Genomic DNA, 15,607 nt, shown 5'->3' on the forward strand with positions numbered 1-15,607 from the left:
CATCCTGTTCCACAGGAGGGTACTCTGAGTCTGGTGCCTTCCAGGTAGGGTCTCTGGTTCTCCTACTTAGAGTCTAGATGCCCCTAGTTGATAGAAACAAACTCAAGTATCACTATGAGAGCCATGTAACAAAGAAGATTGGTTTTGGAATTACAAGACCTGGGTTAAAATCATATCTTGGCCAGTTCAACTTCATAAGTCTGTTTCCTTCATTATTAAAAAGGATGATTCACTGGTGAGCTGGTGAATGTTTAACAACCAGCTCTCCCCGCACCAATTTCCATGGTGTAAATACTCCCACGTGGCTGATTTCCAGCCACCAACCTGTGTTGGGAAAAGATACACACAGCTCTTGTGGCAGGTAATAGCTAGCTCTAGAACACCTCTTAATAATTAAATTGAGGTTATGAGGAAGATTAAATGTGAAAATGCATGAAAAATAACAAGTGGCGTGCTGTATGGTAGACCTTCAATAAATAAAATACTTACTCAATGAGGCACTCAGAAAGCAGGCAGTTACTTGGGGCCCATTTGGAGGGATAAAGCCTGGGCTGATTAACCGAGGAAAAGCTGGTAAGGAGAGAGGAAGGAAACAGGGGAAAGAGAATTAAACTGTACTCTTACCTCAGTTATCTTTGCCTGGGAGGGCTTTGGGAATAAGACATGCCTGAAAAGATTCCTATGGCTCCTGGGGCATAGTGGGCACTTGTAACTCACGGAACTGATTGCTACTCCTGGCAGCAGTTCTCAAACTTCACCACCTCCAAGGGCCCTGTCTATGTTTCAGGATTCTATTCAGGTTGATGGAGGAAAAGCCCCACATATGGTCTATGAGAAGATCCGACTCCTTGCTTTTTCCAACTTCCAGAGGCTGCCGGATTGCCTTGGCTCCTGGCCCCTTCCTTCCTCCATCTTCAAAGCCAGCAATGGTGAGTTGAGTCCTTCACACATCACATCAGCCTGACTCCTTCCAAAGCCACAGCTCCCTTTGATTCTTCTCTTTTGCCTGCCTCTCCCACTTTTAAGGACCCTGTTATTATGTTGGGCCACCCAGATAATCCGGGATAATCTCCCTAATTCCCGGTCAGCTGATGAGCAACTTTAATTTGATCTTCAACCTTCATTCCCTTTAGCCCGGGAAGGTAACATATTCACAGGCTTCCAGGGAAGAGGATGTGGACGTCGTTGAGGGGCAATTATTCTGCCTACCGCACGTATTAAAAACCAAAAGCTGGTCTTTCAGGAAAATATTCCATGGAGAGATTTTCTGCTGAGTATGACTATAAATAGTTTGTTTTTAAAACTTGGATGCATTTATTAAGTGGAAAATATATTCTGAAATTCAGTTTAAGTTAAGAAACAATTGCATTACTGTGGATGTGCACTAAGGAAGCAGAGACTGGGACTTGGAAAGCTATTATTCATTCCTCCTGTGATAAGTGCCTAACATATTTAATGATTAACTTGTAAAAGACCCCACATTAACAGAGGACCATTGCGTAAAAACAAAAAGTGGGTGGGGGTGAAGGGAGAATGGGACAATTTGTGCATGGGACTAATTGATAATTACTCTCCAGAGTTTTTTTCTAAAAAAATGGTGATTTATTTTGTCTTAACATACAATGGTAAATATATTGGGGACCATCAAGTTTTAAAAGAATTTTTGCTGGGTTTACTTTACACATTACAATACTCATGTAAGCTCGTTAGTTCTTCCATTTCAAAGTTGGAAAGGGATCCAATTGAGGGCTGCTAGCATCTTGGCTGAGAATGGACACTGAATTTAGACAATACACTGTAAATATAAAGTACTTTTCTCCAAATGTGTATAAAACTTCTGGAACAAAATCACTGCCTACTCCACAGGACAGACAATTAGAATTTTAAAAATGTTCCAGACTAGAAATAGCATAACCCTGTGTAACAAATAATTATAATACAGTTTAACAATATCTTATCAAAGACTTTGCACTTGAGATTAAAAATTCTGAAGGAAACAAAAAAAAAACAGTAGCCAAGGAACTGCACAACCAAAAAATGAAAATTATATAAAATATTTCCACCCCTATTTAAAAGCCAAATTTGATCAAGCAATAGTAAACAAACCAAAACAACACAATAATACAACCTTCGTTTAAAATAACAGCACTGCTCCACCTCTTTTCCACTGAATTTTACATATGAACAGACTATATATACTGGTTTCTCAGAGAAATGTCCATTTGGTCTGTCACGCCAGCCAGGCTCCTACTAAATCTTCTCATTCTCTTCTAAGGATGCACAACTCCATGCTGGCTCCGCATCTCCAACATTCCGGGTTTAGGTGCAATGTCTCAAGTATAATACATTTATTTCTCCCTTTTCCTTTACCCAGTGCAGAGTATATGGGCTTAGGTGATGTAGATCCTCTTTCACTCCAGGTCACTGTCCTTCTCTAAATTCAAGGTGGTGTTCAGGGGGGTACAGTAGTTTGGCTTGTCAGAAGGAACGTAGCCTGGCAGACACAAACACCTGTAGGAACCTTCGGTGTTAATGCACTTCGCGTTCTTGCAGAGAGACATCCGGTTGTTAAGCTCATCGCATTCGTTCACATCTGCAACAAGTCAAGCACGCAGGTTGCTAACAAGCTTTAATGTCACTCCGTGAGGAAATGTAACCTACGGCTCACCTGAAGCATCCAGCCGTCCAGCCTTTCCCCGCCCTCCACCCCCAACTAGCTGTACTGTCTTTGCCATTATTGTCTGTTTCAGTCACATGCAAGCTAAAGAAGTCTTAAAATGGGAGATTATCGGGGAGGCTCCTGAACGGCCTTTTCTGTTATTTAGCACAATACTACATTTTATTTGCCAGCTTTTGGCATTTTATAGTCAAGCCTCACATTGGAAGAACTATTTTACTTCTAAATTTCCTTCACTCAACAATTGTTATAAAAGAACTGTTAGATTTGTCAAAAGGAATGCAGCTAAGAACCAGAGAAGGAAGCAGAGAGCCCTCCGAGCAGCCTCTCTAGCTCACACATGAAAATTCTTGGATTTGTTTCCACAAGAGACCCCTTCAGGCCCTCAGGCACTCGAAACACCTGTAATAACCAGGTTACCTATTTCCCAGGCCCACCCACAGACTAAAATAATAAAACTGAAGTTGGTAAAGGGATGGCTATAGGAGGGAGGAGAAGAATGGCAAAACAAAAAACAAAAAAACAAAAACAAAAAACAAAAAACAAAAAACAAACAGAAAATATAAGAAAAACTTCTGGAAAAAACCCTTCAAGTCTTGGGCCCTTTGGCACAGGTGCAAACAGGCCCTGAAAGACAACACTGAGTTATACGAGGCAAAATGAAAGAGTTTAAGGAGGAATTTTATCCCAAAATGATTACTCTGGAAGTCTACACTCACTTATGCTTGTGTCAACTATTCAGGGAAATCATTACATACTACAAGGTCAAAAGCCAAGTTTAAAAGAGTCAAAGCAATTGCCTGGGCCCTCGGGCCTTTCCTTCCTAGTGAGCACCATGTGAATTCTCAGATACCAACTCTACCCTCAATGAACTCAGCTGACTGAGATCTGGCCACAGGGAATCTCAGGAAAGCAATCATTTTTCATAGGACAAACATCATTCTTACCAACACAAGTCATCTTGGCCATATCCAGGTGATACCCATCAAAGCAATCGCAAGTGTAACCTTCCTGCACCCTTACGCAGCGGCCGTTCTCGCATCCATTGAGGATGCCACACTCCTCAGCCTGCAACTCCTCGAAGCTGTTTAAAAAGCCTGGAAAGGAAAGGACCAGAACCAGGTCAGAAAATTTCAACCCCTTACACCTCTGATACAGTTTTTAAGAGCCACATGATGATGATGGTTATGGGTCATCATATATACATATTTCAGACACCTTAAAGTTAGCATTAAATTTAATGTATTTGTTTTTATATATATAACATTAAGCCTACAAATATTTAAAATGCTGCATATGTTGTATGGATTGGGACCATATCTGAAATTTTGAAGTTCTATATTAAAATTGCATAATTAATACAGTTAAGGCAAGTGTAGATTTTGTTTATTCTCTCGAAACTCCCCAATTTCCTGAGTTTTCAATAGGGCAAAGAAAAGAAGGTCACTCAGGATTGACCAATGCAATTCACCATCAGAGTGCGGAAGGCATTTGCTAAGAGGATCCGTGGGGGTTTGAGGCTGTGCTAGTCAACTGAGCTTCTCAAGAGCAGAGAAAGGCCAGGCTGGCTGTGCAATGTGAAGTCTGTTTGTTTGCTCTGGCTTTGGAATGAGTTTAGGGAAAGGGCTCTCAGGGGATCAAAGTATAAAGGCAATAAAGGGGACTCAAAACATGCTGATAAATGAGAACAGTACCTCATACTTGTGTTTAGAAAACCAAAAGTCTTTTTAAGGAAACAAAAAAGCCCCTGTTTGGCTTTTTTGTAGTTTAGATATGTTTAAACTGATTCAGAGCTTGAGTTCCTAGAGTGTCCAGTAATATAAAAACAACTTAACCAGGCATCAAGAATGTTTAGCTCTCTTTCTAGAGAGCAAATTTGTAAATATATATCCATGGTGACTCAAACACAGTGTTGCTGTTCCCCTCCCTTCCCAACCTCACCACACGTTAGCTTTAAAAATTCAAAATACTGCTGGGTCTCAGCATATCTGCCCTTTGAGGTAATTCTCCATCAAAACTGCAGGGGGCAGCAAAATATCACTGCTTATGCTGGGCCATAAAGTCTACCTCCGTTGTGACTAAAAATTAGTAATGCATTCATGGTAGAGACTTTTTGAAGGAGAAAAAAATATAATAGACCATCAAGAATTTGTCAGCAGCTCTTCAAAGCCAGTTTGAGAAATACTGACTTAAGAAAATAAACTCAATCTATGAAAATATTTTCAAATTCCATGTATTGCAGCAAAATAATTTTGTCTTTACAATTATTAATTTATTTTTCTTATCACAGAAATTAAAACAGGAGATCTAAAAATCTGAAATTCCCATCACATATCAAGCAGACTCCCAAAAATACTTCTTCAGGACCCTAGGTCTGGGGTCAGCAAATGACAGCTCCTGCTCCAAATTCAACCACTTCATGTTTTTGTAAATAAAGTTTTATTGGCATGCAGTCACACTCATCAGTTGGCATATGGTCTATGGCTGCTTTCACGATAAAGCAGAATTAAAGCAGAGTTGAGCAGCTGCAATAGAGACACATGGCCTATGAAGTCTAAAAATTTTACTGTCTCAGAAAAGTTTCCCAATCTCTGCTCTGGGAGATCCCAGGTTTAGAAATACTGCTCCAACTAAAGGTAACACCAGCTTTAGGCTCAACTTTCTTAAATAACCAGAAGATAGGAGGTGGTGAACAATAAGATAAGAGACCTCAGCTTCTCGTGTATGTTTCTATCTGCCCAATATGATCATTTCTTCAGCAGGGTCAGAAAGCCCTTGATGCTGGCCAGCAAACAGGCTGGAAAGTTCTTTCTTACAAGCTCTCTGTAACTTGTAAATTTAAAGATCATTACAAAATCAAAGCTGGAGATCTTGGAACTGCCTCTCAGCTTCCTATACCGTGAAATAGGACATTGACATGACATCGTGTTTATTTCTTAACATTTGTAGTGAATTAAGAAAGAGCTTTAAAGCAATGCCAGCATTAAAAAGAAGGTGCATAAGCCAGAACACATCAATGTTAAAATTCCTGAAATCTGAACTACAACGTGATAGAGGCTCAATAGGATAGGAGCCATGGGATTGTGGCAGCACTGCAGAGATCCAACCCGGCATTTCTGTATTTATGGGGAGAGTTGAAATTTCAGCCTTAATATTTCTACTTCTCCCTTTCTTTCCCTCCTTCTCCACCCCCCCAATCTTTTAAAAGTAAATGTTTACTGACATATAAAATGTTCACAAAAAAGTTATAGCTGTCAATGCATTTAGGCACATTTCACAAGGTAGTACATGGTTATGTTTCGTTGACGGAAAGAAATAGTATTTTTTAATCTTTGGTGTCAGAAGTCAGGAGAGTGGTTATCCTTAGTGGGCAGTGGTGGGGAGGGTAGTGACAGGGAGAAGGTCCTGGGCCCTTCTGGATGCTGGCAATGTTCTCCTGGGCAGGGGCTACAGGGGTGCATGTTAATCAGTCCAGGGAGATTAAGAGAAGGCTGTTTAGATGTAAGTTTTAAATCATTCTTGATTCTGCCAGATGACCAATATCCTGCATCTTTCAAAAAACAAAAGGAAAACAGGAAGGGAGGGACAGAGGAAGAGGGGAAAGGCAAAGGGGAGAGAAAGGGGAAGGAAAAAAAAAAAACTCTTCCTACTCAGAATTTATGTAGCTACCAAATCAAGCACAAGGCTTTGTATTGCTCCTCAAAAACCAACCCATGGCTGGTTTGCTTTGTGCACAGGTGACAGGATCCAAAGAAATAAAAAGCTTCATTGTATTTTGTAACTCAGCAGTGTCTCCAATGTCCTAACCCCAAACTCCACGGTCCACAGGGTTTTCCTGTCTTTAAAATGAGGTGAGCTACTCATATCAGAAGAGCCAGTGCAGACAAGACGCCTGGAATCTACTTTTCCCTACTCTTCCTGAAGTGAGACAACCTGTTACCTATTACTGTGTCATTGTGTATGGTCCCACTTTTCAGACTTCAAATAATGATTCTGTGTTTGAAAGCTCTGATTTCCCCCACAGAAACATTTAGCTCAGGTGTTCTTTGGCTTTCTTACTCAGGACACTCTTAAGACATTTACTTTCTGAATGAGTACAGGATTTGCACACACGCTCCACCTCCCATGCAGAAGCCCTGCCCAGGAATCCAGGAGAAGCTGGCACACATCATTTCTTACTCAATACATCTGCTCGCGAGTGCATTCTAAAAATTAATTTATGACCAAGAGAGCAATTTATTGACCTCTCATTCTAAGACACTTGTAAAAGCAACTTGGGACTATTAACGTTTGTCATTGTCCAAAAAATGGCTTCAAGAAAACTAGGCTTCATAGAAGACTCTAGCCCCCAAACTAGACTACCCCTTACTGCATAAAGAAATTATTTTGTTATGGAAATTAGAGCAATAAGATCACTTTCTTTCCTTTAAAGAGAGTACACATAATAGTGCCTCTGTTAGCTAGATTTATAATCTAATCCAGTGGTTCTCAAACTTGAGTGTGCATAAGAATTACCCAGAGGGCTTGTAAAATACATTGCTGGGTACCATCCCAGAGTTTCTGATTCAGTAATTGACCATTTGCATTGCTAACAAGTTCCCAGGGACCGCATTTTGGGAACCACTGACTAATCTGTAACCACAATTTAGTTTGAAAGTAACGGGAAATTTTGCTTACGGTCCTGAATGAAGTAGGGATCCGCTTCTGGAGTGTACCGCTCACTAAAATCAACCAAAGCGTCCCGTCCATATGGCTGTCGGCGACCCGTAACGGGAATATTACACAGCTGGGCATAGTCATCTAAGAAGGAAATGAAGAGTGTTGTGAGACACCGTCACCCGCTCCCACCCCGCAGCACCCACTGGGAAAGCATCAGTGCACGGACTGTCCCATGTCACACGTGCCACCCCCCAGCCCCCCATCCCACACACACAACAGGGCCCACGCTTCCCCGACCCCGGACCGTGGTGGTATTTTTTATGGGAACTTCCCACGTCCACGAAACAGTGAATACTCCAGAGCATAATGAAGATTCTAAGTTGAAGACCAAAAATAGCAGCTGAACAGCTGGTAGAACATATCCCAGAGTAGTAAGGGATGAAAAAGAAGGAGCCATCCAAGAGTGCTGGGGCCCTGGGAGAGAATGGCACCATCCAAACCCTTCAAGGGTTATCATCAAAGACATTTTAAAGGTAGTGTTGTGCTTACAGAGAGGTACTTTTTCACTCACTCAAGACAGAAAAAATGTAGCTCTGGTAATCAAATGATGAGGCCACCAACACGTGAGGAAGCTGTTAGTTGCCCTGCATGGATTTAGTGCTCTCTATTTTAATTCTATAATACTCATATTCTAATTCTCTAAGACCAGTCCGTATGAGCGACCACGGCAACAAAGATGGGGACGATTGTGATGATGATGATGATGATGATAGTGTGTTGCTCTGTGCCGGGTACGATTCTAAGCACTCACCACACATAAATTCACTGAAGGACTCACTTCCATTATCCCCCCCTTTTACCGATGAGGAAAGCAGCACAGACAGGTTACAGGATAGACAGTTCACGGCAGTGCCAGATGCAAACTCAGCAACGGAGCTCCAGAGCGCACCCTCTTAACCATTAACATTTGCATCTCCGACAACCACCTCAGCTCTGCACCCCCTGTGCACCCCAGCTGGATTCATCTGCACTCCCCACTTCCCAAGGCCCTATTCCCGTTCCAACTTGGCCAACGATGGCCATCTGACCTCCCAACACCTGCCCCTTTGGTTCTTCCATGAGATCTTGGGTCTCCTTTTGTCCTGAGATTACTGGGCCTTCAAGGCACTTCATGGGCTCAGATTCTTTCCTGCATTCAAGAGCAGGGTTATCTAGAAACCTTAGTGAGGAAAGCTTTGGAAAGGAGAACTTTATGTTCCAACTTCTGCAGCCAATGCAGCAGAAATTCTATGGCCCAAGTTCACTGGGTAGTTGGTGAAAATTCTGGGGCTCCCCGGACCACAACAGCTCCACCAGGACTGTGAGCCAGCGGCAGGTCAGCAGGTCTGGGACCGGATGGACATTTACTGGGTGGTCACCTAGGGCAGTGGCCACACTGGCCTGGACCATGGACTGGGGTGGCGGTGGGGAGCTCTATTTTGTTTCCTCTCGTGACATACAAAACTAGAGAGAAGCACTGAGACAACAGTGTACACTCTCTCCAGGCTTTTGAATTTCTGCTCCCCGGCCATCCCACTAAAATTAACTGAGGACTGACTAAGTGTGAGGGGTTGAGGGTATGTGTGTGAATTGCATGAAGGAAGTATAAGGCCAGAAAAGTACCTTCAAAAATACCCTGGATAGAATTCTGGGCTCCCCTTCCTAAAATTCTCTTTGTGTGGAAGCATCACTGTAACAAAACACAGACCCCAGAAACTCTCCTACCCCAGCACTTCTGCACGATATTATTCTAAGAGAACTACTAATTTCATTAAGGAAACAGCCGAACCTAGAAAAAGATCCTTGGCTTAAAAAAAAAACAACCTCAAACAAAGAGCACAAATGGTTGTCAGTTTGGGTTAGAGCTTGAAAAAGAACGAAGGATTTCCCTAAGAGATCAGAGATCACTAAAATGTTTACAAGTTTCAAGAACTGAGATCATTTTTCTTTCCATGACTTTTTATACACATTTGCTGCATATCTGAAAGGGAGATTGTTCGATATTTTATATCCAAGCAACAGCTTTGATCAAGAGTGGATATTAAAAATAAATTAATTCATGTATTCATTTTTGCAGAACCAGCTCCAGAGACGGTTGTGCGTGCTCCTCTGGGACTCGTGGCTGCCAGGGAGCCTTGCTGGGACGCGGGGACCCAGGGCTGTCAGCTGACACAGTCAGGCCCAGCCAGGGTGCCAGGCTCCAGCCCACAATCTCCCCCTGGACCATGCCTCCACCACGAAAGAAATGAGATGCTTCTATCCTCCAGGCTCGCACTACCTACCCTTGCAAACATTAGGAACCAGAGGAGAGCAGGGTCTGCACCTGTGCAAAGTTTAAGACCAGCTTCGTGGAAAAGGTGGCATCAGAACTGAAACGAAGCAGATGAGTGGGACATATTTTACAGGAAGAGATTTTGAATTAAAAAAGAATAGAACTTGCCTAAAGGCATCAAGAAAGGAAACTAAGTTGTGTCTGGGGACTCCCCAGCTGTTTGTAGAGGTGGCTTCTGACTTGACCCAGGCTGGTGAAGGGGGCAGAGGAGAGAAGTGAGAGGGCAGTTAACTTTGAGATTCTCTGCATTTTCTACCCCCACACTATACATTTTTTTCTTAAGATTCTAGAACTTATTGTCCTTTGCTGTTTCACTTTCTCTACTACATTGGCATTCCAAACACCAGGGCACCTTTGATCAATTATCGAAACATCATTTCTACATTAAATGTACTCTTTTGTATTCGAAGATGTGCTACAGTCCCATCATCACCAGGACGGGAATTTTGAGTTATTTCTCTGGGATCATGGAAGGGTCTGTCCTAATCCATCCATGCTGCCTCCCCCATCGAGCACATCTGCTCCAACTCCTGGCTGGGGTCAAGAATGAAATGCGCATGGGGTAATGGAAAGAACATGTGCTTTGGAGGCAGAAGACTGGGCTCGTCCCGACTGCACTGCTCCATTTCCAGCCTAGCAATTTTGAGCAAGCCTCAGTTTTCACATCTGTTACAAGGGATAATAATTCCCATTTTGCCTACCTCTGTATTATTGATATATAAAAATGAAACAGCATCGTAGAATTGTTCATACATTGTGAAGCACTATGCAAATAGGAGGGTACAATTTTCTCTGAGAGGTGAAATTGCTAAGTCCCTAGAGACCATCTGAAAATGAATGAGGATTTTTCAAGACAGTATTAGAATGAGTGATTGATATAGATTTCAGTGTTAACAAAACTTAAAGGCAATTTATCAATGGATAAAGAATTGTGCAGTAAATTAAGAGCAATGAAATAGCAGTCTCCAGGTATTTTTAGATTTTGATTCAAGATTATTTGGAATTTTTAAATAGATGGAAGAAAAACTGTAGTTCAGTAAACAAAGAAATCTTCATGGAATTTATCTCAAACAAAACACAAAATTGTTGACTGCCTTGGCAAAACTAATTACTTAGTCTGACAGTGATAAAGTATGAATAATAGCACATTTTAACAGAAGACCAAGAGAGCTTAAATTATAGGAAAAAAAAACTGATGGCCAACAATTCTTTGTATCTGCCTCAATTGATCAGAAATGTCTTGAGTAGAGAATAAATTTATAGAAAAGGAAAGCCAAAGCATTCTAGTATATCACTGCCTTCAAGGGGAGCAACTAGAGCATCACAGAATCGTCTGATGACTCTTGAGGCATGATGTCCTCTTCACGGTCTTGGCAGGTGCCCAGTTCTAGTATGTACTGGGTGTCAGAGAAACCAGGCCACAAACAGAAACCCGTTCTAGCTCAGAGTGATTGTCTTATGCTATCCCTAGAGCTGGGTCAGTTCTGAGGCCCATTTGGAGTAGGGAGAAGGCAGCAAATTGCTTTGGCTGAGGGTACAGTGCTCAAGAAAAGCAGATCCTGAACTGCTTCCACAACTTTCCGTGAGAGCTCATCAATATCTCTTGGCTACTGCTTTATCCAGCTCAATGTGTGGACAAGGACATATATTTTCCTGTCCCTAGGGTATTTTTTTTTTCCTTCTCCAAAACAACCCTTCATTTATGCGCATCAGTAACAACTAAGGACCTCATTGTCTGGGACTTGGTGCAGATGATCAGCTTTGCTTAGCAGGGCTGGTCCTGGGAGGCATACTTTGTGATTCAGATACTATTTTGAAACTCCATAGCATGTGCCTGTCCAGGATCTAGCCAAACATGAAAGTTAAACGAATAGGAAATGGAAATATTCATGCCTCCAAATTGTTGTTTTGTCCCATGCATTCCCCACCTCCCCAATCACAAATGAAATGCAAGCCATGCATGGGGTGACGTGGGAGAGCATCACTAAGGGGTCTAAAGAAGGTCCAGGCCATTGACCGCTCTAACTTCACTGGCATGGAGGATTCAAATGGCAGATGGTGCTGCTTTGAGTTTCATTTTAAATTGGAAAAAAAAATTTTTAATTACCCCCTGGAGCCAGTGGGTCTGGGGCTCCTGCTGCCACCAGCAATAGGAAGCTCATTACTATATCCTGGTAGGAAATCCCCATTCTTGATGACAGAAACATCTCCAGGGCTGGTCTGGACAGTCACATGTCATAATGCTCCTCTGGCATGTGAGGAAACCGGGAGGTGAGGTTTTAGTTTTGGCTGACACAGATTAAATTCAGCTGCTTTTAGAAATGAAAAAGAACCTGCATTTCATTCTATGCACAACAGGGCTAAAAATGCAGCGCTCTCATGTTTGGAATGGCATTGTTTTCAAATATAGGATAAACAACAACCAATTCTTATGCATCAAGAAAAATGAGTCTATCCTAGACCAGGTGTCTTACAGGTTTAAACATGTATTATTAATTGATGATGCTGCTTGGAAAACATGCCTACATTCACACACACCAGGAGATGGCAGACAGCAACAGGGAAAATGGAATGGACATTTACCCCCAATGCCTGTTGAGATGGCATTATAATAAGGCACTTAAAAAAAACCAACAAACTGAAGTTACTAAAATCCATGAAATCAGAAAGATATTGATCATTTACAGAACACTCCACCCAGTACTGATGATAGAAAAAAGAATGCAAAAGAAAGGATTCTTGGTATTTGCACAACACTGTGGAATTCGACATCTGTTTGGGTGCCTGCCCTTCTTAGGTTCTTTCTTAGAGAATACATTCTTACCCACAGTCCCTGGTAAATAGGAAATAACTCTGCTTCCCAGATAGTAAAACTTGCTGATTTGTGAGAGAAAAGTTGGTACAATAAACAGAGAAAGGACTTGGGGTAGGAAGACTTGGGTTTTAGTTCCTGGCTTCTTTAGTACCAAGTTCCTTGGACCAGACACTTTTCTTTGAGCCTCAGTTTCTTCATATATCAAAAAGGATTATGGTTCTCTGCCTTGGTGAGATTAAAAATGATTCATTCATTGTTTCATTCCATGATTGATTGATTGATTCATTCATTCATTCAACCAGAGGCTGAGAATCCATGGGCAGGGTGAGATTTGGGAAAAAGGAAGGATAAAATGGCGGCACACTGTGACAAGTTTGACAGATTATGCGGACAACAGAAGTGGTGAATGACTCAAGTCTGCCTGGGAGAGCTGGGAGAGGCGTCACCTTGGAGCGAAAATGTGTAGGAAGAAGGGCAACGGGCTGAAGAAGCGAGGGAAGGGAATTCAGAGAGAATCCCAGGCATATTTAATGGATTAGAAAGCATAACAGAAACCAAAGTCACCATGCAAGTGGCTGGCTACTATAGATCCCTGCCAGACTCTAAATAAAGAACAGTTGGAAACAGTTTACAAAAGCTAATATGTGCCAGACACTGTGTGCTTTGCATACATAATTTCATTTAAATCTCAGAACAACCCTAGGAAGTTATTGGCTTAGAGCTAACCTGCCCTGGGTTAAGGGAGGGATTTGAACCTGGGTTGCTCTGTCTGCAAATTATGGTCTTTCTACTCCACAGCTGTCCCATCGGAAACCCTGAGAAGAAAATTATTAAATACACCCCCTGTCCGTGAGCATCAGGTAAGTGTTTAGCTCAGCCGTAAACATCTGTGTCTAAAATTCCAGGGAAAGCCATAACCAAGAATGCTGATGAGCTCAGTTCCACCGAGGTCAGCGCTGTCATTAGCAGGAGTTATGCTTATTGAATTTGCTCGATTTATTAGGTGAAAGAGATCAAATTGCTTAATGTTCAATTAAATTGTACTTGTTGAAGGCAGGGAAGTAATGAAGCCTAAAGTCTTGGCAGGGTTTACATTCTGTGGGACTCCAGTAAACGCTAATGTTCTAAGGAAACCCAAGGGCCACAGACCGCAAGTTCTGTTACCCCTAACCTTCACCTAGTGTTGCCCCCCGAAGCTCCATCTTTCACAGCGTTTCCCTTCAGATTGCTGCTTATTTAGCCAGACTCGAATTGAAGAAGGAGATTTGTCAGGTATGAATGCCAAAAAAAAAAAAAAAAAAAAAAAAAAAAAAAAAAGAGGGTCCCTTTGTATTCTAAAACCTGGATTTGAAATTTATATGCTTGTAATAATATTAAATTATGCCACACACGAAAAGCTTCATGTAATGATTGATAATTTATGTATTTCTTAATAGGGATTGCATGAAAGGTTCCTCCTATTTCTAAGCATCTTGGAGTTTGGAAATACATCATTAAGCCTCACATTCAGCCAATCTCAAAGGACATTAGAAATGAGGTAACTGCTAATATTTGATAAGAGACAAGACTGAGTAATATAAGGCAAACAATAAACAGAGAGGCAAATAGAAAAGTTCAACATGTTCATTTTCTAAACTAATCCACTTTATTTTTTTCAACTGCAAGGACAGAGAAACCTTTCATTTCCCCTTTCTTGTACTTTAGGTACCACCAAAGTAATAATCTGAGAAATCACCAATAGGAAAAATAAGCATTATATGTAAGGCACACATTTTGCTTTCTGCATTTTTTTTTTTTTTTTTTGCATTAACCAATTCAGAGCTATCTAAAAATAGGAGCTAAGAGTGCACTTAAAAATAAAGGGAAACTGTTTTTTACATATTAAATCTAGAATTCATCAAACCTTTCTACTTTAAACTGGTAAAAAAAGAAAGCAAGACAGGTTGATCTCTACAGGTCCTTTTTAGCTTACCTATATTACGATTTGAATAGAAAACATTTTTTACTATTAGGCTGCAACAATCTTGGGAGAATTTGTCCGACTAGAAACTGCAATATGAGGTAATCACCACTAGATGGCGCCGTTGGCGTCTTAGGTGGCGCTTACACCTCAATGCTTTTCAGAGTTCCTGAAAATCATGGACTTAGCAAACTATATGCAAGAATAGTGTAATCTTCCCATTCATTTCTCTGCTGAGGAAACTGAAGTCCAGAGAACTTTAATAATGTTCCAAAACTCAAGTCAGGATAAATTTTCAAAATGCAAAGTTTTCTTTTACTAAAAACAATAAATTATTAAACCACAAGGGTAAAGAAAATTGTATTTTCAAGTACAGTATTTTAAAATTGCTTATTTTTTCTTAAGTTTTGAGGCAGAAAAAGCAGTACTAATATTTGTTCAAAACTCTGATGAATATTTAGAAGGGTAGATTTCAAGGTTTAAAAATAACAAAGATATACCACTGCATCCACTATCATCATTTAAAAGCAAAGTCTAGGTAATTAATGTAATATAAAAAATAACAATTCAATGCAGTCAATATCATTATTCATGAATATGTATTCCATTCAATCACGGGAAATACGACACCACTGCAAAGCAAAAAAAAACTGCAACTATTTTAAGATCTCTGTTTTATGTTTTCCTCATATATTGCTATTTACCTGTATCTGAGATGGTTCTCCTGTTTTTATCCCCCTCCCGATCTGTTCACACTCAGATACAGTCCCAGTAACTCTTACTTTTGGCAGTGATTTCTTAGGCTTTCCTTGGCATTCCCTAGGGTTGAGCAGTGCACAATGAAGACAACTGTGCACAACAGCTCTGCTGGCCACTGAGACTTGAAGCTCAGATGTATGTGTAAAGAAGGCCTCATTGTTTTTTCTTAAGGCTACTCTTGCTGAGCAAAACAATTACCTCCCTAGCTTCTGCTGTCAGATTGGTATAAACAGAGACAAGAATCTGATAGTTTTCTGGGCACTTTTTAGTCACTTTTCTCCCAATCATTAAGCTGCAAACTGGCAATTAAAGCCCTCAAGTGTGTGCCTTTTTGTATAGGATGGTAGTGGGGGCTGGGGAAAGTAC

At 41.1% G+C, this 15,607-nt stretch overlaps 1 protein-coding gene across 10 annotated transcripts in view; it reads right to left on the reverse strand.

Annotated features, from left to right (window-relative positions):
• Positions 1–1,579: 1,579 nt before the first annotated feature.
• Positions 1,580–15,607, reverse strand: part of LTBP1 (latent transforming growth factor beta binding protein 1) — a 413,770-nt gene continuing 399,742 nt past the window's right edge. For all 10 annotated transcript variants that reach the window (XM_037806447.1, XM_037806449.1, XM_037806448.1 and 7 more), the window contains 3 exons: positions 7,355–7,477; positions 3,625–3,774; positions 1,580–2,593 (listed from right to left, as the gene is read on the reverse strand). In XM_037806447.1, the coding sequence (XP_037662375.1) occupies positions 2,412–2,593; positions 3,625–3,774; positions 7,355–7,477 (455 nt within the window). In that variant the 3' untranslated portion in view covers positions 1,580–2,411. The remainder of the gene's footprint in view (positions 2,594–3,624; positions 3,775–7,354; positions 7,478–15,607) is intronic.

Source organism: Choloepus didactylus, chromosome 17 (assembly GCF_015220235.1).
Source record: "Choloepus didactylus isolate mChoDid1 chromosome 17, mChoDid1.pri, whole genome shotgun sequence".
NCBI classification, from domain to species: domain Eukaryota; kingdom Metazoa; phylum Chordata; class Mammalia; order Pilosa; family Megalonychidae; genus Choloepus; species Choloepus didactylus.